General features: G+C 39.2%; 1 protein-coding gene across 1 annotated transcript in view; it reads right to left on the reverse strand.

The window, feature by feature from the left end:
* The window catches only part of mGluR (metabotropic Glutamate Receptor), a 658,640-nt gene that overhangs the window by 123,100 nt on the left and 510,849 nt on the right, over positions 1–24,691 (reverse strand). Inside the window, exon 7 of the mRNA XM_083117726.1 lies at positions 4,316–4,444. Coding sequence (XP_082973852.1) covers positions 4,316–4,444 — 129 coding nt within the window. The remainder of the gene's footprint in view (positions 1–4,315; positions 4,445–24,691) is intronic.

The following is a 24,691-nucleotide window of genomic DNA, read 5'->3' on the forward strand; positions in this document are numbered from 1 at the left end:
TTCCTTGGTCAAAGTTTGTTGATCATTCTTGTGAATATTTTTCTCTTCCTGTATATGTTTTCCCTGTTGAAGCCCTTCTATCACAGTCAGTTGTGCTGATTCTTGACTCACATTTATATCTTCGTGTGTAGATGTAGACGGTGCAATTGCTTCGCTATAGGACCGAACTGCACGACCCATGACTTTGAACACTGTTGGTTTCCGTAAGGTACAATTAAACCGCATGTGATCACTACTACCACACCATTCACAAGTCGGGATTTGACCATTATATACTACATGTGCCGTATATTGGCCTATTTTCACAAAGGAGGGAATTGGCTTCTTAATTGCCATCAAAACCTGACGCACCCCATTATACACTTTGTACCTAAATTTGTCACTCTAAGTTTCTGCTTTCAATTCATCGATTGTCCCATATTCACTCAGTTTTTCACGAATTTGTCGTTCTGGCACTTCCAAAGGAAGATTAAACACTCGAACCGGCTTCAAAATTCGATTCGCATCACTCAGTTTCACTTGTGTCACAGCTCCACTACTATAATAAAAATTCACTTCACCAGTATTTTCTTCTAATATTTTTCTCATTTTTCCCGGACGCACTAATTTCAAAAATACACATTTAATCGTCGTGGGAATTTGTATGGCTGCAATTTCATCCACACTCAGTTTGAATTTATCATGAATAAATTCATGTACTTCCAAAGGACTAGGTTTCAAAGTTCCCGTTTCAAAACTGATTTGTATCGTATTTTCGCGATCCATTCTATATTTTACTTTTGTCCAATTCTTCACTAGCACAGTTCAACAGCACACCCTCTCCCACACGTACGTACCGATATCGCGCTGAACTTTCACTTTTCCTCAAAGCACAGAGCTCGTACAGCACGACCTACCTGTTCCGCGCTAGGCGCGAGACTGGACTGAGCAACTGTTCCCATGCACAATTTATTATAACTATAATTATTAGTTACCACAATGACAGAAATAAAAGGTTTACAATCATCTTGCAGTAATCCATTTTTACAAAGTTTGGATTATGAACAACTTAGTCTGCTCACTCCTGTTTTAAACTGTTGTAAGATATTTTAGTATTTATCCGTTCTTTAATGATTTGAGTTGCTTTGATATTTTTTTAATGCTGCTTTTCCCCAAAAATTCCTCAAGAAGTACAAACATTATACATAAAAATAATATTGTTGTCTCCACCCCCAATAATAAGTTGGAGCGATGCGACGATGGAAATGAAATATACGAAATGGATGATAATGGACAGGATACAGAACACGAGCCTCACAGAGGATTATACTGGTTGCGAGTCCAGACACTAGATCCTCGTTTGCCTGCAAGCACAGTGTTTCCAGAGCACTGCGTGGGAGCGAGATTGCCATTTGAGTGACTTCCCAGAAGGTAACGTTCATTAATAGCATCAACAGATTCCAACCTCAGTTCTAAAGCTAATTGGAAGTTAGAAGTTATGGAATAAATAAAACATTACTCTCTCTGCTGTAAGTGGCCGCGGTGGCTCAGTCGGTAACGCGTCTGACTACCATGCTAAAGGTCCCGGGTTCGATCCCCGGCCGGTTCAAATCCGGGAACTTTTCTAACGGTGAAAGCGGCCCCGGCGCCTACCCAGCGTCGAATAACATGGGTACCTGGGGGAAACCCTGGGGGGTAAAGGCGGTCAGGGGCGTGATGCTGATCACATCACCCCCACTCACGACCGGATCAAGAAAGTGTGGGGCGTTACCCCCACACCCCCTATACGCCTTCATGGCGTGGTGCTAAGCACAGGGGAACACTTTACCTTTACCTTTACCTCTCTGCTGTAGTAGTTTACAACTTAACGCAAGTCGATACGGACGTCCTAGGTTTGAACCCTGATTAAGGCATGGACGTGTCATTGTGGTTGCCCCGCCATCTATTTCGTGAAATTATCACTCGTCCTTATCGTCGCGAATAAATAGAACTGTAAAATGCGACGTAGAATAACGAAAAGAGATATAAACATGTCATTTCTGGCGGGTGTTTTCTACAGAATTCTGTGTAGAGAACTTAGTTGTTTACTCGAATTCGATTATTCGAATTATTCTCGGTTCTTTTTTAAGTTTATAATGGGCATCTGACAAGTCTCCATCCCCCCGATCATAAATTTCTATGTTTGTTTGTTTGAGTTAGCGTTTTAAGTCCACTTTATGCACAGTAAGGTTAATCGGGACTGGACATACAGTTTAAAGTAAGATCCGAACCACTATGTGCCTCCACCGGGTATCGAACCCGGGACCCCTTGGTTGCAAGGCGACGACACTACCACTGCGCCATCGGTGAGGCCCATAAATTTCTATGTAATGGCATTATTATCATATCAAGAAGTTCCACATTTTTAACCAACTTCCTCCAAATTCGAACTACTATTGAACAGCAGACTGTGGTGCCTTCGAAACGGTTGCCTTCCTGGTTTCCAAAATAGACAACCAGATCATTTGGGACGTGTGAGAGGAAAAAATGCTTCCCGTGGCGTCACGAACAGTTATTTCAAGATACGAAAGTGCGAACTGACAGAAAGAAAAAAATAAACATTTTGGGGCCAAATTTATTGAAATACACCGTAGGCTCCGCTCTTGAGAAAGGAGAAAACACGATTCCCCGAGATATCTTGCTACAGAACATCAAGGAACTCCAGCCTGAGGCCGTATTTCCATTTTAAGGCTCCTGTCCTGGAAGCTTTGCAGAGTTTAACGGCCAAGTTGACTTTCTACTTCATGTCAAATATTGCCATTAAAGGCTCTCCATTATCGCCTAGAGGAAGAAACTGATGTTCTGTTTATCACAATTCTAGGAAAGTTTTCATATATATATATATATTAGTTCAAAGGCTTTAAGAAGTGCATTAGAGGCGATGGGAGTACATTTCTCTAAATTCTGTTCGATATTCTAAGAGTTCTGAGATTTTATAAATCAGTGTGAAACAGCTCAACCCTTGATGAGCAACCAAGTTTTACAGAATCTTTTCATGTTGCCTCCGTGGCTGACAACAATCAGAAACCCATCTACGAAAAGTATAGGTTTGATTCCCGACTAGAACAAGCGTGCCTAAGTGGAAGTCTCACGCCAGCTAAAGTTTTTGGTTTTAGTTCTGGCCTGGACGATCACTGTCATTAAATTATCATCCATCCTGATCGTCGCGATGAAGCTAAAGGCGATACAACTATAATTTCTGAAACGAATATAAGTACAGTTTTAGCAGTGGCGGCGATTGGGTGTCAAAGGGGACGAAGTCACAATTGGGAAGAGGTGTGCAAGAAAACTTTTATTTCTCTTGGTAGACAAGGTTAAGATATGGTGCGGGGCAAAAAGTGGGGAGGCAACTGGTTTTTAGTGATACATTTTGCAGCCTAGGGCTAACTACTGGGAATTTATTTATTCATAATACGAATTCATAGCTACAAGTATGGTCGAAGCAGCTAAACCAAATGGGTCACCCGCCTCTGACTTCAACCAATTGATTTACCACAATACAATGAATAGAAAATTCAACCAAGGTCGCTTTAATTATCGGAAATGGCAACGTTATTCCAAAAACAACACATTATGACATGGACATTAAGTACAGTCTAAGATTGGATTTGTAATTTGAGTAGGCATTAGAAGTTAGACGAACGGCAAAAATTGCCTTTGTTCAGATCTATTTGAAAGAAGTAATCAGTCAATTAGTTAATACAGCTACAAATTATTTGATACAAAATACATTTTTAAATATTATTATTTTATATTGTTCCTTTCAGTGTTGTTGTTAGTTTACGTCGCATGTCTACATGAGTATAGCTGCCTTGACGACAAATATAAACAAGTAGTCAATGATTTTCAAACTACATCATTTTGACACCCAAGACCATTGGTTTAGATTAGCGTTATGCAAAATATTACATCACAGCTAATGTAGCTGACAATAACAGACCACTTAATTGTACAATTTCTTTCTCGTATTGTGGGCCTTCCTGATGGCCAAGTGGTAGCGTCGTCGCCTTGTCATCAAGGGGTCCCGGGTTCGATACTCGGTGATATCACATAATGGTTCGGATCCCACTTTAAACTATAGGTCCAGTCCCGATTAGCCTTACTGTGCCTATGGACTTAAAACACCAACTCAATCAATCAGTCAAGTTTCTCGTATTGTATGCAGAAGTACTCCTGTGATATTACTAACCAAGAAAAATAAATATTCGGTAATTCCAAATATTAATGAGGAATATGATTATAGCCACTAAATCAATCTATCTTGTTAGAAATAGAACAAATAAAAAAATGAAAGTACCTGTTGCATCTTAATCTTTCCAACGCCGCATGGTAAAGAACACACAGATGTGGGAACATTCTGCGATCCACGATTCCACACTAACTCATCTATGTCTAGTTTCAGGGAATTAAACCATTTCCCGACAACCTGAAAAAACAAGCAAAAAAACATTACTTCATCAGTATACTCATAAGTAGCAATTTCAGTGAAATAACCTCATTAGCTGTTACTATCGCAATATATTCAATTATATTAAAAAATAAAACACATACGTACCGTACTTGTATGTTGACTAGGCATTAGCAGTTAGATGAAAGGCAAACTTTTACATGTAAATCTGCTTAATATTTCCTCGGCACAAATTGACTTCATTCAGGCATCTTTAAAAGCATTAAATCAGTTAAATAGTTAATATATATATATATATATATATATATATATATATATATATATATATATATATATATATGAGTGCAAAATATATTTATGAAATTATTAAGTTCGGTGTTTTAGTTAGTGTACTAAGATTTTGTACTCCAGTATGGAAATTTGAAAGTTTATATTCAATAAATTCACATCAAAATTGAAATGTCCCATTTGGACTTGAGAAAAGTATTTTTGATAAGTTAAATTATTTGTAAATATAGTTAACATCATTTATATAATTTGGATTCTGTTCTTTGAGATATTTATTCATTGTAACAGCAGTATCAATAAATTGAATAAGATTCAATCATGAATTCCGTTGCAACAGATAAATGCATTATTACAGTATGCACTATCATTACGGGCGGCATATATTTCTGCTAAATATGAGTTGTATTTTTTAAATATATTCTTATTTCCAGTATAAGACAATTAGGAGATAACTTAGCACATATATACATTTTCTTCTAGGATATACTAAAATATAACGATTGTTTGTGATCAATTGGAACTATCTTAATCTTGTAGTTAAATGAAAATTTCATATCGAAACATAAAGATAATTCTATTGTACTAATGTACTACAATTTGACCCTCTGGAAAGTTCATTTCGGTCTCGTTTCTAATTTTTATAATTAATTCTCAGGTTGAATTGCTGGTATAGCTCTTGTCTACTCTTACGGCGGGTGGCTTACATGCTGGCAAGGGAAGTGGGGAGCGGGGAATACGCCGCAGACCAACCAGATAATAGCGGTGGCGCCAAGAGTTGCGAAGTGGAAGGGAGGAAGTACTACGCTCACCTCGTTTTACAGGCTGCTGGGTGTCTTATCGCGCTGGATTGGTCGCTTCCCCGCTTCGCACTTCCCTTACCAGCACGTAGGTCGCCCGCGGTAAGACTGGACAAGTCCTATAGTTACGTATGTTCTTATCGGATTTTGGAACTTTTGCATATTCTTTATTGACTGGAAAAGAAATATGAGGCAATATTTTTGTCCTCGTGGGATATACGTTACATTCAATAGTGTTCTTTGAAGCTTTCAAACACATGTATGCCTTTCTTCAACTTTATAGGACTTTCAAATGTCTTGGTGTTGCATTTTCTTCTTTAGTCAATCACTCTCCCTCGTGAACCGTTGCTTCTCTTTTTAGGAAAGAGACTATTTGAAAAGACGAGGAAAAGGGAATCGTTCTCGGAGCTGTTTCCTCTAAGGTTTTATGGTGTGAAAATTGAGACTGAAGAAGAGAAAATTGTTTTAGATTTCATCTTCCCGCGTTGTTATTGGGCAGAGATTATTTTCTCTTTCCTCTCTCTTCGTTTTTTGGTTAAATTTTCCATTGGAAGTGAAGGAGGGGGAGGAATTATTTGTTGGAGAGTGAAAGGAATCCACACTTTGGACGAAGACGTTCGATTCGTTAAGGTAAGTGACACCCGTGGGAGTTCTCAATCTAGCCACCATCTGGGCCTGGCCAACTTTTAAAGTAAGCGTTCAAAGACGTGCCAAACAACGCCTTCGAATTGAAGCTATAATCTTCTCTTTAATTTTTTTTTTATTTCACAGAATTGCTCTAAATATCAAGCATTCTTGCAATATTGTAAATTAAAGTTATACTATATTTGCAATAACAAACCAGGTTTAGGCCTGATTGTTAGTTGCTATGCTTTTCTGGTTCAATTCAATCGTAATAATGCATATTTATCTGTAATGTTTGTATTACCTTCATTTTCGTATTTTGTCTTTTTTTTGTATTACACATTGCAATACAAATTCTAAACCTTCATTCTAAAATCTTCATTTAATTGTATATCATTGGTTCAATTTATTTCACACTTGTTACTTTAAAGAATCTTCATGAATATACAGGGTGTTTATAAAGGTCGTTTACAACGCTTTGGAGGTGATTCCTCACACGAAAACAAGCAAAAAGTGTGAGTTCCATTTTTACGACTGACGCTTCGTTTCCGAGATAGGAGCCTCGCAAAAGGTGACAAAGTGAACGTCACACCTAACTGGGACGAATACTATCACAGATAGAGAGACGGTTCCAAGGGAATCATGTGCTCAGTCCGGAAGTCACTATGAAAAGTATGGAGTCCTCAAAGGAATTGGGGATTTCCAGCAAGAACAATGCATGGAAAGGGTATGTAAAGCAGCAAGAAGGACCGTGACAATGAGAAATGCGTTAAAGACAATACATCCCGACCTCAAACATCAAAACATGAGCACGGAACACAAAATTCTAAAAGTTGAGCACGGTTGCATACCCCAGTTACACGCGAGGAATGAACGAATCCTGTCATGTGGCATACGAGAGACACATTACTCCACCAGGAGGAGGGAAAGAAAAAAAACAATACCAGATGATTGCGACAACGTGTATTTTTACATGCGACAACTACGTAATACCCCCCCTACCCACACACACAACAAACAACAAATGCAACAATGTCTTACGCATAGAAAGTGCGTGTCACTGTACACCAACTGAAGATGTCACTTTTACCACACAAAGGGGGTGGGGAGCAATACCAAGAGTGTTCGCACGCGATCACTGTGACGAAAAAGAGAACAGTTTTGGAAGCGCTGCGCAGGCAAGTCTGGCAATATACTTTGCAGTTCCAGCTCCCTATTACACAGATGGCTGCGTATACGACCCAGCAGCTAGCAGATATGCATCTCATGTATGGGGAGGCACGTGGTAATAGCCGTGAGGCAAGGCGTCTTTATGGAGAACGCTTTCCACATAGACGTTTACCGTCTCACGCCTTCTTTCAGGTAGTAGACAGTCGACTGCGTGAAACAGGGTCAGTGTTACCACCGCGGCAAGAAGTTGGAAGAGCCCGAAGTGTACGCACATATCAGTTTGCAGAAGATGTGTTAACAGCGGTCGCGGAACATCCTGGTACCAGTACGCGCTTGCTCGCTCGGGTACGAAACACGTCTCATGTGAATGTTTGGCGAGCGTTATCAGACGAAGGAATGCACCCTTTTAAACTGCAGAAAGTACAAGAACTGTTACCTTGTAATTTTCGCCCTCGTATGGAGTTTTGCCAATGGTTGTTGCATCAGCTGGACACAAACCCTCACTTCGGGACAAAGGTATTGTGGACAGATGAAGCCATTTTCACCAGGATGGATGTCTTCAATAGTAGAAACAGTCATGTCTGGGACTTTGACAACCCACATGCACTTTTTGTGGCCCATCACCAGCACAGGTTTCAGTGAATGTGTGGTGCGGGATAGTACATGATCATTTAATTGGACCATACAATCTCCCTGTTCGCCTGAATGGTCGCACGTATCATTTATTTCTTAGTGAGGTTCTGCCTGAATTGTTGGAGACCGTACCTTTGGCACTGCGGCAAGAAATGTGGTACCAACACGATGGGGCACCAGCTCATTTCGATCGTAATGTACGACATTTACTGCATGACGTGTTTCGCAATAGGTTCATTGGTAGGGATGAGCCTGTGCCTTGGCCACCGAGGTCGCAAGATCTCAACCTCTCGATTTTTTCTTCTGGGGAGAAATGAAAACCCTCGTATACGACACACCTGTCACATCAGCTGAGGACCTCGTTGCTCGCATCAACGTCGCCGCCGCGACGGTAGCAGATACACCTGGCTTGTTTCCTCGTACTCGACAATCCTTGATTCGTCGCTGTCATCTCTGCGTAGAAGTGAACGGCAGACATTTTGAAAACCGTCTGTGATTATCGCCCTCGGCAAATCCCAGTGAGAACACTCTTAGTATTGCTCTCCACCCACTTTATGTGGTGAAAGTGACATCTTCAGTTGGTGTACAGTGACACGCACTGTCTGTGCGTAAGACATTGTAGCATTTGTTGTTTGTTGTGTGTGTGGGGGGGATATTACGTAGTTATCGCGTGTAAAAATACAAATTGTCGCAATCATCTGATATTGTTTTTTTCTTTCCCTCCTCCTGGTGGAGTAATGTGTCTCTCGTATGCCACATGACATGATTCGTTCATTCCTCGCGTGTAACTGGGGTATGCAAGCGTGCTCAACTTTTAGGATTTTGTGTTCCGTGCTCATGTTTTGATGTTTGAGGTCGGGATGTATTGTCTCTAACGCATTTCTCATTGTCACGGTCCTTCTTGCTGCGTTACATACCCTTCCCATGCATTGTTCTTGCTGGAAATCCCCAATTCCTTTGAAGACTCCATTGCGCATGCGTGAAGTGAACTTTTCATAGTGACTTCCGGACTGAGCACATGCGATTCCTTGATGATGCCCTTGGAACCGCCTCTCTATCTGTGATAGCATTCGTCCCAGTTAGGTGTGACGTTCACTTTGCCACCTTTTGCGAGGCTCCTATCTCGGAAACGAAGCGTCAGTCGTAAAAATGGAACTCACACTTTTTGCTTGTCTTCGTGTGAGGAATTGCCTCCCAAGCGTTGTAGACGACCTTTAGAAACACCCAGTATAGAGTTTTGATGAATATTAATAAATAACTTGTATGTTAATTTATCTTAAATATGTGAGACCTCACACTTCATAACACTGAATAATATAATTAGAGTTTAGAAGCGTTTCTGCCACAAAATAAGATCTTCCGAATAGATTGCAAACTGGTGAGTTCCAATCGGGCGTTAGAGTTTGTCTAAGACCGCCTATTTAAAAACTAAATCAGTAGAGAAATGATATCTTGCGTTTGATATTCCTTGATATTACATGCTTGTGTTAGCTTCTGCACACACTTTGAAGTTGTTTTTATTCTCTAGGATTCATTTTAACGTAGTTTGTCAAAACAGTCAAAAATATCTACGCTGGTAAACCAAACTTGTACCAATTCAAGGTAGCAAGATGCCTATGAAGGTTTGGAAGTTTTTAAAATTTCATTGTGAAACCTTATTGGTTTAGGACAATAACATATACAAAATATTTCTGCAGAACCTTTGCTATTCACCAGTGCCGGATCTACAACCCGCAAAACCCCGCAGTGGGGTGTGGGGGGGGGGGGCGGAGACAAGTAAGCCTTTAGTGGGGCCCTCAGCCATTGACATAGTACAGGGTTCGTATATGCGCATATAAAAAAATAAACGTAGTTACTCAGAGGTACAGAAATGAATACAATACAGGTAAAGTTAAAGTTCGCTGTGCATGTAGCACCGTGCCATGAAGGCACATTTAGGGTATGTGGGGGCAGGGCCACACATATTTTCGATGTAAGACATCTTGGAGGTGATGTGATCAGCACCACGCTCCGGCCGCATTTACACCCCCCACCCAACGGGTACCATTTGATTTGATACTGGGTGGACCCTGGATCAGCTTTTTGCGGGGACAAAGCAGGAAAAATTCCGACCTTAGATGAAATCAGGCTACAATTTCATGAGAAAATAGTGTCATATATGTATATCACATCACCACCGGTGTCGAAACCGGGAGTGAGGGGCAGATGGGCCCGGGCCCATCCAGTTCTCGTTTGACCCCCTTATAAGGGGTCCAATGCATATCATACAACTTATTACATAACTTTTGCACACAGAAACTTCACACACAACAGGTGGGAAATTACGTAGGATTCTGCTCTGAAAGGGGCAGAATCAATAATGTGGGACTATCACTCAGTTTCAGGGTCTTTCTTGTGCTTGTGCGTTTACTATTTCAGTATTTCCTTTTTCAAACTGATAATGAATTATGGCATATTATCAATGAATATGTGCGAGAATAGAGGAAGAAGCATGGTAATACTGTAGTCTTCATGCTCTTGAATGAGAAAGTCCATTGCAAAATAGGCTCCTTTGTTTCCCTTCGGAAATGTAAAAAATCGCTCGCCCAGATGAAAATTTTATCTTGGGCCTTTCTTTCTTATGTAAGTATGTATGAAGATATTAAACTCCTATAAAGGATTGTAAAAATAAGTATTATAAACAGAATATGATAAAAAATTGTCAGTTAAAAGTTACATGTAAAGTATTATGTTGTATAATTGAGGACTAAAACTGGTAAGTGTTGTAAGTGTAAAGCGAAAGTGTTGGGAAATCGCATAGTTCCGCACATCAGCCCGTAAGAACGTGCACACTACTGACCTCTTTACACGCCTTTTGAACTACTTAGAGGGCTACCAGCCACATTTCACGTTTACCACATTATAAATAATGGCACATTTCACAGTTTAACGTGGAAAATGGTGTTTGAATTATTGTGGCACTTACAGCGTTTACCAATTTTATTCTGCAATTACATAATCACAGTAGTGCAGTGAATTTTTTGTCCAGCTAATAAAGTTCGATGTACCCTGATATATATGTTTTGTTGTCAAATACAGTTACTAACTAACTAACTAACTCCCTAGCCTTCTTAAACCCGAAGGTTCATGGCTGCAGCAACACAGGTCTTCCATCTTTCCCTATCTTGAGCAAGTTCTATATACTCTTTTCCATCCCTACCGATTTCCCTTAGGTCCATCTCAACGTTGTCCCTCCATCTTCGTCTTGCCCTTCCTACAGGTCTCTTACCATCAGGTTTCCCAACAAGAATCCTGTAAACTCCTCTTTCCTCTCCCCTTCATGCCACATGGCCTGCCCACCTAAGTCTTCTTGATTTAATTATTCTAATAATATCTGGACATGCATACAAATTATGTAGTTCTAAATTATGTAACCTTCTCCACTCACCTGTCTCCTCATCCCTTTTAGGTCCAAAGATTTTCCTAAGGATCTTATTTTCAAATACTCTCAATTTATGTTCCTCTTTCAATGTAAGGAACCAAGTTTCACACCCATATAATACTACAGGCAAAATTACGGTTTTGTATATTTTAACTTTTAGTTTCTTAGATATTAAACGAGAAGACAAAAGTTTATGAAGAGAGAAGTAACATGCATTTCCTGAATTAAGCCTACTTTTTATTTCCTCTTTAATATAATTTTCATTTGTTAATATTACTCCTAAGTATTTGAATTTGGAAACTGGTTCAAACAAGTTGTTATCAATAATTAGATTTTGATTATTACCTAACACTTGGTTTCGGCCTGTAAGCATATATTTAGTTTTCTCTTTGTTAACTTCCAAACCTATCTCTTTAGCAGTTTTGAAAAATATTTTAGCATTATTCTTTATTGTATTCACATCATCCCCCAGTAAGTCTACATCGTCTGCATATGCTTACAACTGAGTCACACCATTTAATTTTAGTCCTTCTTTAGTTTCTTTTACCTTCATAACAGCATATTCTAAGGCAAAATTAAAGAGCAATGGAGATAATGCATCTCCTTGTTTTAACCCATCATGAATTGTAAATTTGTCAGACATATTAATACAAATACAGTTACTGCAATTAATATTTTTCAAAGGTTAATTCAAGAGTATTAGGTTCCACCTTAAGGAAAAAAAATGCCCCTCGTACCGCAAATAAATAAATCAGTGTTTATGCTTTACTTAGCTTTACCCCCCAAATCTCTTAACAAATCGGCGCCTATGCACATCACCCCCTTCCCATGTAAAAAAAAATTGAGTTGAATTCAATATGGCGTCCACTAATATGGTGGACATCCGCTTGGAACACACCAACGTTGTTCCCCCTAAGCCTAACATATTTATTTCAATTGTACCCAGCCTAACTCCTTTACTTTTTATAGGGGGTGTTAACGGACTTTTGAATCACCCTGTAGGCCCTCGTATGTGATTTTGTCAACATGAGATCATGAATTACACACACAGACATTATATATGTGTAATATATACATATATATATATATAATATGTGTGTGTGTGTGTGAGGGTAGGTAGAAGGGGCCTTTGGTAATATTTTGTGGGGGTTAAAGATTTGTAGATCTGCTATTCACTTACTAAAATTTTACTTTTAGCAGTTTAAAATACGTTAATTCTTATTTCTGGAATATAAATAAGTTGAATTAAAGTTCATTTTATTTATATTTCTAGCTGCTGCATCACACAAGAGAAGTTTTAAGAAACGTTAGTGTCAATTGTTTTTATGTAAAAATTAATATATTCTTCTGGACATTTAGGGCAACTCGATATCTCTCTTCTTTCTTCACAGTAAATTGGCCACTTCTTATATAACTTTTACAGACATAACAAGAATTTCCTGTAATGAATTAAATAAATCAAGAAAGCAATAGTCACATATATTTTGCGATTAAGATTACATCACAGTACCTACATGCTTCAAGTGCCAAGTTTTAGGGCATATCAGCAAGTACTGTCCGAACGACCAAGTGCGTGGAAAATGTGGTGAACAACGTGAAGAAAATGAATGTCCAACGGCAAATGTTAGGGTATGTGTCCCATGCAAGATCAGGGATAGAACATCCGTGTAAGGAAAATGCCCTACACAAAAGGAACTATTTGATAGAGACATATCAAAGATCAATTATGGAAAACACCACAAATGCAAATCATAATTCCGACAAAGAGATTTTGAAAATCATTCAAATAAACGCACAAGGATCAAAAATTGCCACTCAGGAATTGGTTAATTATTTGGTGACAAATGATATAGACATTGCCCTTGTTCAAGAACCATACCACTTCAAATGCAGGGAATTTGGCATCCCAAGAAAGATGCGAACCTACATCATGACTAATATACCTAAAGCACTAACCGTAGTCGCACATGCAGATCTTAAAGTTTTTTGGCATCGAAACACCTCAACATCACATTGCATTGTCATTAAGATTCGGTTGGGTCATGAGAATTGGATAATGACCAATCTGTATTGTCAAAACAAAGATCCAATTAAACCATACCTAGATCATATAGAGGACATAGTAACTGAATTTCCAGACAAGTATATTCTAATTGGCTTGGACGCAAACGCCAAATCTAGGATATGGTTTAGCAACCGCACCGATGAGCGAGGAGAACTGGAAGATATTTTAGCTAGCAAGGATCTACATGTTGCAAATCGAAGATCTGATATTCCAACATTCATCAATGGAAGTGGAGGCAGCTCAAATATAGATTTCACAATTACAAACAACAAAGGGAGACTGTCGGTTTGCGGTTGGTGGGTGAAAAGACTGACTGTCAGTGACCATAGCACGATTGGCTACGATATTAAGCTCAAGACGGGACACACATTAAATAGTACCAGCACCAGTAAAAGAAAATGGAATCTTACGGAAAAAGAACTTTTAAGGACCTTTGTTGCAAACCAGTTTAGATTCAATCCGCTAAATCCGGATACACCGGCGCTCGAGAATATGGCTCAACTATCTCAGATAATAACTACCGCGATTGGAATGATACCAACAACTAGCAAACCAAACTCTAAACGGATTTGGCCGTACTACATCTTAAAACGCAGGAGCACCACTAGGAAACTACGAAAGCTCTATCAAAAGTCCAAAACTGAAAGAGATAGAGCATACTATCTTGAAAAGTATAGGAATTCCAAGTGGATATATGGAGGATGGAAACTCGCAACCCTGCTGATGTTTCTAAAAGATAGTAAGAGAGATCCAGAGAAACCTAAATCTTATAGACCGATATGCCTGTTAGACAACTTAGGCAAGCTTCTGGAACGGCTATTGGTTAAACGCCTAACCGAGCGTTTAATCCTAATAAGAAATTCTAATAGGCAGTATGGATTTTCTAAAGGAAGATATACAGAGGATGCCATAAATAGAGTTCAAGAAACTGTCCTAGAAAATCCACAGAAGTATGTACTAACCATAACAATCGACATCACAGGGGCTTTTGATAACCTCTGGTGGCCGTATCTCCTACTACAACTTCAAAATCTGCAGCTACCAGAACCTCTGTACAGGATCATCGAGAATTACCTGAGTCAACGAAAGGTACAATTCATATGGGGTGAAGAGAGTCTAACAAGAGAAGTAAACAAGGGATGTTTTCAGGGCTCAGTCCTAGGACCAATCCTATGGAATGTCGTGCTGGAACCTCTCCTCATTAACTTGAAAGAAAGTCCACAAATACTGGATGTCATAGGTTATGATGACGACCTTCTAATGCTAATCGCGGCCGACAGCCGTAGGGAGTTCGAGTCCAAGGCTAACAGTGCAATGAAGATTCTCACCGACTGGACATTGGAATCTAAGCTCGAAATAGCGAAAAAAAAGACATATTAGATCCTACTCAAAGGAAAATTACAAACAGCTCCAACTGTCAGGCTTTTACAACACTCAATAAGGTTTGTCAAGGAAATTAAATACCTAGGAGTTACAATGGAAGCACAGCTAAGTCTAAGAACTCACATAACTAAGGCTTTGTCTAAGGTAAAGACTGCCATGCATACTATATTGAGTATGGGAAATTCCGCATATAAAATCACATTTTCAACTGCGATGAATTATTACAAATCAGTATTCGTACTTACTATAAGTTATGCCGCGTCGGCATGAGCAATGCTCACTATCAACAAGCAAATAAGACAACGACTTCGGGCAACTCAACGGAATGTACTTTTGCGTATCTTGGGAGCTTTCAGAACAACAGCAATCTTAACAGTCATAGTCATAGCTAGAGTTTTACCCCTTGATATGGAAATCCAAACAATTGCAGCCAGGTATTGGTGGAGGAAAATGGAATATCGAAAGACAGAGCAACTTCTAGGAATCAACATATATTCCCTGCAAGACATTGATCAACACCTCCAAAGTGCCTGGTATGCAGAGTGGAGAGAACATCAGGGATCTCATCACACCAAGGAATACATACCAGAGGTCAAAGTCCGATCATCCAAATCTTATATGAAACCCACAAAGGGACTAACACACTACATTACGGAACGCGGTCCTTACAGAACTTATTTAAAGAGATTTGGCCTTAACACGGACGACCAGTGTCCAACTTGCAAAACATTAGATACACCTGAACATGCCTTGATTCATTGCACAAAATCCCAGGATACCCGGATCAGGAAATTGAGGGTTAATCTTCTACATGATGTATTGCATCTGACAATGACTGATCGAACAATATTTTGTATAGTAAATAAGTTGGCTGAAATAATTTCAAGCAATGAAGAGCTTGAATACAGAACCTCAAGAAGGGTGCCCGGAAATGGCCAACCTATCCTGGGAAACCAGTGGAAGAGAGAAGAGTCACAGCTGAACTAAGAAGATCTACAAGAAGTCATGAGAGGACTGAACCTGAATCGTCGGACTCAGAAGAGGAGAATCCTGATGGTAATATCAAGTTCTATGAGGATGGACCTACTTCCATAAATAGAAGAAGATACTACATAACTACACTCAGAAAGAGACCGACTGGAATGGAATGAATCCAAATTGTCAGAGATTCACACCAACACCTCCAGGCTGAAGAAAGAAGGAGATGCCAACTACGGAACACCTAATTATACTGGATAGTTCATCATCCCAATACCCATATAACCTATTATTATATTCCTACATAAATGTATAATATATATATATATATATATATTTGCTTATGTTTGTTTATCATCTAATTGTATTTTATATATACTCTTTCTCTTATTATATTATATATTCTATATACTCAACAAACTTATAAAGAACCAACACGAAAGTTCATACGTCTTGGTTTTCATAAAGGTACCAAGACTCAAGTTTCAGTTATGCTCGTCTTATTCTATTCTCAATCATATTTCAAGAGGAGACAACAGTGGAATCATTCTAACCCACTCCTTAAGTAATATGCCTTCTACCAGGACACGAACGTCAAAACCGCACTCAGTTTTTGAAGAAAGAAGATCTAAGCAAAGAAGAAAGAAGACACTGAGTAAGAGGGTGAATAAAAATCGAGTGGTGAGTGGAGGCGGAGTATTCCACCTTCGTAAATAAAAATTTAAAAAATATGTTTTGAGTCATTTCAATTTTGACACAGTGCAGACTTATATCCACATCAGTAAGCAGAAGCTTTGAAACACAGGCTTATACGTATATCAAGTGCTTTCATACTAAATAGGGATTTCAAATGTACCAGGAGATGATAAATTTCATAGCCTTCATAAAACGAAACTAGCAAAAGAAGAACAAATGCATCATATTGAAATATTCAATAGAAATTAGAAATATATTTTTTATTGTCACTTTTTGTATTTCATAATGTCTGTCTTGTTTTGGAACTTCTGTCGAGTTAAAATCAGTGATTAGTAATCAGTTTATGATTATTTACAAGTTAGGACACTTGCACAACGAATATAGTAACGCATTTAAAAGCAGAAATTGCCACACCGAGCTTCATGGCTGAAATTTTTTTATAAGAGATGGTTAATTGGTCTCAACAGCGCGGAGATCTCATCTCCAAGTTAATTGTTTCCTGGCAAAGTCGGCGAAAGAGTAAGAAGTTCTCCACTTATCGTAATCTTGTTTAGAGGCAACGCTTTTGACCGTTGCAACGAAAACAACATTGGGGAGATGCTCATTTGAAAGTTTTTCTTTGTTGTAGCCAGGGAGGATTCTTTCCCCATTTTTATTAACAAAATATTCATCACGTAAGGGTCTGGGATATGGAAAAAGGGGACCTTGTGTACGAAAACTTATTGAAGGAAGTCCAGAGGATCCGGACTCCCCCCCCCCCAAAAAAAAGACTTACCAAGTACTTAAATTAAATAATGAAAATATATTTGTTTAACGTTTGTTGTATAATCAAGGGTTATTTATTGGAAGACATTGTTTATATTTCTATCGCACGGCTTTGAATGACAGTACCAATGAAGATTTATGCCTACTACCACTTATAATAATATGCATAAAGTATTTATCAGGAACTTTACTTTTCGTCAGCTGGATCTAAGATCCTTTTTTTGTTATTCAATAAATATTCAATTATTTCTGACATTAATCCTTGTCAGGACAGTTGTTTTTGTGCAAATTGTGGCGATCTTATCTATATGTAAGCTAGATAATGACATACGTGCTGTTATATCTAATATCCATAGGCGTCTTTTTATCTACTCAAGTACTACTAACAATACAATATTACTTAATTTATATATTATGAATATTCCCATAAATAATATTAACGTATTAATTTAAACATTTATGTTATTATTATTATTATTTCTGAGACACTTGGCTCGGACCGGCCCCCGTGGTGGAGTCGTTAGCACTTCGCGCTACGACTCCAGGGGTCCTAGGGTCAAATCCCGGCCTGGGCATTGAAGTTTGTGAGTGTCCATTCCTCAATTTCATCATATCATCACTCATTCCCATCTTTGCAGATTAGCCAAAAGTGGCACAAAAAAGCGAAGTAAAATGAAGAAAATCAATCAACTTGGCTCGGACTGCCCCGAAATATATTTCTATGTATGCCCCCGCATGTGTAGTTTAGCTTTCAGTTTTTTGGGGAGAAAAGTACCTTGGGAAGAATAGGTTTCTCGAGCTTTCGAATATTTTGGTTGGAAACGAACGCAGAAGAAACAGAAGGGCGTTCAAAAATAAAATCAAAGCTTCGGATCTCGGCATTAAACTTGTCAATCTTCCTTAAAAACTTTTCCCGCGGTTTCGTCATTAAGGTTTGCTGATTTCACGCTTCGTTGATGGAAATCACCACGATTTGCCTTGGCTCCTGCGACAGTTTTTTTTTATCTTATTTTTTGCACCCCTTCCCCCCGCCCCGCAGGCACCCCTCGACGCCACGTCGAAGTGACGCAAGACTGCGCTCGTCGTCCGAGGATTTCAACTAACTTATTTACTCAATGGAGCGGGGAGGAAGATCGGAAGGAAGGAGCCGACACCTTCATCCCCTTCCAATCTCTTGCAAAACTTCGCTTTGACGATCTTCCCTTATGCGTCACTCAACCCCGCAAATAGATCTCCACGTAGCACATCTTATTCGATTTGCGAGAGGAGCCCCCTCAACCCCCTCCACCGTCAGGAGCTTTGGATATGTATGTGAACGTATGGGAGACACGGACACAATTTCCGTTTTTCTTCATTTCTGATGGTCCATCACAGCGTTCGAAGATGCGTCGCTCGCTTCTCTCCATCTTTGCCTGGTTGAAATTTAACAACCCTTCCCTCTTTCCTATTTGAAATTGCAAATCTTTATTCGTATTCAGGTATACAATACCTGTATATGCAATTTCATTTTCCCTCTAGATCAGCAGTTCTCAACCGTTCCTCTAGATATGTATTTGTTGTTGCTGACCTCCACAACTTATGTGAAGTCTTAAATTGTATCAGAAATACATATATTAATATATTTAAAGTTGCTTATCAATTCCTTACAACTGCATACTGAAATCGGGCCTCACCGATGGCGCAGTGGTAACGTCGAAGCCATGTAATCAAGGTGTCCCGGGTTCGATACCCGGTGGAGGCCCATGTGGTTCGTATCCCACTTTAAACTGTAGATCCAGTCCCGATTAGCCTTCCTGTGCATAAAGTGGATTAAAAACTCAAACTCAATACATACAGAATTTTTTACAATACTTATATTTATTCTTACAATAATGACAATAATACTGATCAATGAAGAATATCCCAATATCTTATATTGAGAAGATTTATATTATAATAATGGCTGAGCCGACACCACTTTGAATTTTTACCGATTCCCACCGATTCCGATAGCAAAACTTGAAAATTAAAATAATTAAGATTTGCTCAAAATATTGATCGATATTTGTGTGTAAATATTTCTCTTGAATTTATGAATTTATCAAGAAATATGCTTCAGAATAACCAAGAATTTACATCAGAATATTAAAATAGATGTTATATAATAAAAAAAATTAAAGTTTCTCGTGCAAAATGTGTGCAAAATAAAAATAAAGTTTGAATTTTGCATAATTTCTCGGATAGACTCCGCGAAAATGTCGCGATACATCGCGATCGGTATCGGCTCAGCGCTAATTATAATTAATCTCTTAATTAATACAAACGATAAAAATTGTCACGTTTTTATCTTTAGCAATGTCTAGAAGTATCTAATTTTCGAGTGGGCTTATCAATTAAAATTGGGTCTATTTTGCTCGAACCACCACGACAAGGATATAAGCTCGTAACAGTTATTTTAGATTTCTCGGATCCTATTGGAGCATGATAGTCCCCCGGTGGTCAGTAGACCGAAAGTAAAACTTATGCTTTAGAAATGCAAAACACTCCTTGGATGAATAAAAAGAGAGAAAACATTTTGCATTCTTCTCGATTCAATAAGAATCATTGATTGAACCAAAAGCTACAGCACTAAATAATAGATCTTTAGCCTAATCGAATAGCATGAGAAAACTAGTTTTGTTTAAACTATAGTTATACTTATTTTTTTGAATATAAACCTTCAGTACTGAGGATCATACGAGTAGTAGTACTAAATGAAACACTTTCTGTTGTGTACAGAAATGGACCATAATGCAGTTTAAGGTTGAAAATACACAATCAAATGCTTTCTTTACAGTCGCATGTATCACTTTCAAAATCCACGCAGAAAGTTGAGATTTTTATTGTTGCCTCTTCTATATTAAGTATATTAATATGAGCTACATTTATATATTTTGACACGGGTATAAAAGCGACGTAAAATAACGAAAATAGAATAGTAGGTTTGAAACGCTACTGGCAGATCAGTGTTGCACAGTCACGGACACTGCTGGGTTGTAATGATTCCATTGACAATGTATTCATTACAACCCGAAGTGTCCGTGACTGTACTAAGTTAAACAATATGGAGGTATAATGATCTGAGGCATACATTTTATGGATTTCTAATATGGTAGAAAGAACTTCGCGATTATTTGTTTTTCTAATTTCTTATTGGTATCACGTAGGTTAAACTTGCATATCGAATATGCATATGTACTATAATTTCAGTCGGAGCTTTTATGCCTCACTAGCTCTGATCTTATCCTGTATGTTCTTTTCAATTTGTATTCCCAATCGAGCGGACATCTTAAAATCGGATGTTTTATCTTGGTATTCGGTAGCAGCGAAGTACATTCAAGGTTCTCTGATCATGTTTTCTAGTTGACTTTTCTGGTGCGTAAATTTCTAAGTTGGTTATCTAGTAACAGAACACTCCGAAAAGCATCGGACATTATATTTCTTATTTTCAGTCGAAGACGGTAATTCTGTTTGTGGAAATATAAACTACACACTGAAGAACATCTTGAAATAACATTTGGTTAAAATTGTACCCGTCAGCCGGATTTCAGGTTCTATCCTCAGTAGAGGTTTATTACACAACGGTTCGAATTCCGCTTTAAACTGTAGATGTCCCGATTAGCCTATCAGAGCGTAAAGACGACGTATAACCAACTTTTACTTGCGTCAGCAGGAAAATTATGAAACGAACTTCCCTTCACCTCACACACACACAGTAAAAGGACATGTTTTTTTAATTATTAATTAACAAAATGAGTTTGGTCAATCTTTTTGTTAACCGTAACAGTATTTACCAACCCTGGAAGGAAGGGAAGGAAGGGAAAAGGGTTGACTTGAGTCTTAACGAAGAAAAGTATATTTATGTTCTTTTGGACTTTTGATACAATTTCACAAAGGGGGAAGAGGGATATAATAAAGCATTTGTTTGCTCCGATGCCTCGTTCATAGTGCGAATTTGGGCCAACGAGTCTGTGGGATTGGGGTTTTAAACAGTCATAGTTTTGGAACAAAGCATGGTAGAGAGATGAACCATACATCCAAGATAAGAGAAACTCTCCAAGTTTTTTTTACCTACGATATTCAGTCTCTTCCCATACACGGCAGAGAATATTCGGCGTGATAGACGAAACAGCTTCAGTGATCCTTGCTTTTAAATTGTCCACATTTCGAACTTGACAGGAAAACACTTGTGTTTTGACATAACCCCACAAATATAAATTCATGGGTGTAAGGTCTGGAGACCGTGGGGGCCAGGCAATCAATCCAACCTCCTTCGTCCAACCATTCTCTGAGAAAATGTTTCGTTAAGAAAATCCCGCACGAATGTTGGAAAATGTGGAGGAGCACCATCTAACTTGAAAATTGAATTCTCCGGTATTTGGAGCATTGCATACCCTTGTAACATATCCAGAAAGGTGGTCCCCATTATTGTTTTTTGAAGCAAAAAAGAATGGTCCAATAACTGTCTCCTCCAATAGCGCACCACAAATTCACTTTTTCACTGTCACGCTCATGCTCCATAGTGGCATGTGGAGGTTATCTACCCCATATACGAACATTATGCCGATGTACCCATCCCGAAACATGAAATGTTGCTTCATCACTGTCAATAAACTTGTTGAAAAAATAATGACTTAGTAGCGAGGATGACTAACGAGCTCATGCAGCTTGCGTGTCCTTGAAACACAATGCGCACGTATCCCTCGTGCCTGTAGGTGTCAGTACATAAGATTTTGCATACATAAACTTGGAGAGTTTCTCTTTGCTTTGGCGTATCGTTCATCTTTCTACCATGATTTGATCCAAAACTATGACTGTTCAAAACCCCACCATTATTTTACGGGCACACTTAACGTTGGATAATGTTTAACCGAATCATTACATCAAAATGTACCGATATAGAAAAGTTGTAAGTAAAAGTAAAGTTCCCTGTCCAAATAGCACCGTGCCATGTACGTAAATCTAGGTGATTTGGGGGTAGAGCGCCACACATTCTCGATCTCAGCCAGTTTATAGGTGACGTGATCAGCACCTCGCCGCCTTTGCCTTTACCCCCAGGCCTCCCCGATGGCGCAGTGGTAGCGTCGTCGCATTGTATACAAGGGGTCCCGGGTTCGATACCCGGTGGGGGCACATAGTGGTTCCGATCCCACTTTAAACTGTAGGTCCAGTCCCGATTAGCCTTATCGTGCATAAAGTGGACTTAAAACACCAACTCAATTAAAATTAAATTTAACCCCCAGGTACTCATTGATTTGAGACTGGGTGAGCCCCGGGACCGCTTTATGCGGGGACAAGAACGGAGAAATTCCTAACTTAGATCACCCACCCCGGGAATCGAACTCGTGTCTCTCTGACCGCATGGCAGTCAGACACCCTACCGACTAGACCATCGCGGTTCTTCAAAAAAGTTCTGAGTAGGTATTTTAATGTGCAGTTAGCATAAAAAGTACTTGCAATAGAACTAGCGTTTGGTACATAAGAGATATGGACGATAAACAACATTGTCTATTTTCTGTAAAATTTCTGTGCAATACATAAAGACTTGAAGTGGGCACAATTCTTACTGCAGACCGAGTGCCAAAGTTAATTAAGAATTTATCAGGAATGTTCTCAGTTATTTTACTTAAAACTCAATAGGCAACTGCATGTTGAATGTTTGAAGCTCCAGTAGTCTTTGGCGAGTACATTGCTATGCGAACGTAATTGGACCGTTTCGGTGTGATACACATTCAGGCTCACTCCGTAGAGTTTCGTCCATACATTTCGCCTCCGGAAATCTCATCTCCCCCGGGATTCTTTAATGCATGGAGAGGGTGGATCACACACGAAAGCGAAAATCACATATTATGAGGTAAAGCGCGGTTGGAATACAACACGAAACCTACGTGCCGCAAATGGCCTTCATATTGCCCTGAATGAACCAACTTTTGGGCATGTTTCTCTACGCGAAAATCTGTTTCGTGTGGTCCTTTTTGTCAGTCACTACGCATGCTTTTACTCTTTTCTTTGACTGCATGCATTATGCATCACAAATTTGCGCGTGTGCAGCAATAACTTCCATCAGTTTTCCTGGAACGCTTACTGTGGTCGATGGGCTAGATAACGCTGGTTTAACTTAGTGTGCTGTTTCCATTAGGGACATAGTTAAAGCAGGAACATAGGACCGGAGCTTGTGTGGGAGAGAATACTACGAAAACACATACCCAGGTATATTGAAGTAGTGACGCGAGACGGCTCCACCAATGAACACGTTAGAGGAAATGGGATTGCTTGGAGGGGAAATCGACTGCAGTTACCAGCCTTCACATCAGCGTGTATTTCTTCACTCTGCCCACTCGACCCCCTCCCTTCTGTGCCGCTTATGCGCAGCCTTGCTCCAGATATATCCCGCACAGAGTATAGATGAATGTAAAATGGAATTGCTGAAAGAAAAGCTTCGCAAACAAGATCCATCTCTTTGCAATCTTCATTCACTATTTTAATTGTGTATTATTGTTTAACTTATATGGCAAAATATTATTCATGGTATATCGGTTACATGCTTTTTGTTATGTACAGTCACCGGTATTAAAAATTGGACACCTAGATCCAGCAATGTCTGCTTCGCTGCGATGCGTTGTGTGTGTTGCCTAATTCTGCGGCGATGAAAGAATTATAATCCCAAATTTTTAATGGAAAGTTCTGTAACCGCCGTAGAGTTAGGCAATACACAAAACGCCTTGCAGGGAAGTTAATATTTCAGGATCTGTTAGTCCCACTTTTATTGCCGATGACCTTACATCTGTAATACCCGGTGGAGGTGCATGCTGGTTCGAATCCCACTTTAAACTGTAGGTCCAGTCCCAATTAGCCTTACTGTGCATAAAGTGGACTTAAAACACAAAATCAATCAATCAATTTACATCTGTACTTAGATTGATTGATTGATTTAGTTAATTTTACTTCGCGTTTTGTGCCTCTTGGCTAATTTGCGAAGATGGGGATGAGTGATGAAATGATGAAATTGATGAATGGACATTCACAAACAACCAAGCCCGACCGGGATTCGAACCCGGGACCCTTGGCGTCGTAGCGCGATGTGCTAACCACTCGGCCACAGGGTCCGGCACATCTGTGCTTAGAATGTGTGTGTTTGGGGGCACATGTATTTTGAAAGGATAAAAAAGGAGAAAAGAAAGGAGGAAAAATGAATACAACCTTAGTGACAATGAAGTTCGACCAGTCACAAATATAGGAGTGCGTTGTGAAAGAAGGAGAACACATGCATATGCTGAACATATTTTATTCAGCAGGCTACATGGAACAAAGGAAAACATAAATTTCCGCTGCAACGCAGCAATGTATGGTGTCCACACAAAATAAAACATTTTCGTCCATCTACACGTGACATTGAAGTTCGACCACTGTTAGAGGGGATCCTGTTT

Source organism: Lepisma saccharinum, chromosome 2 (genome assembly GCF_977018435.1).
Source record: "Lepisma saccharinum chromosome 2, izLepSacc3.1, whole genome shotgun sequence".
Taxonomy (NCBI): Eukaryota; Metazoa; Arthropoda; class Insecta; order Zygentoma; family Lepismatidae; genus Lepisma; species Lepisma saccharinum.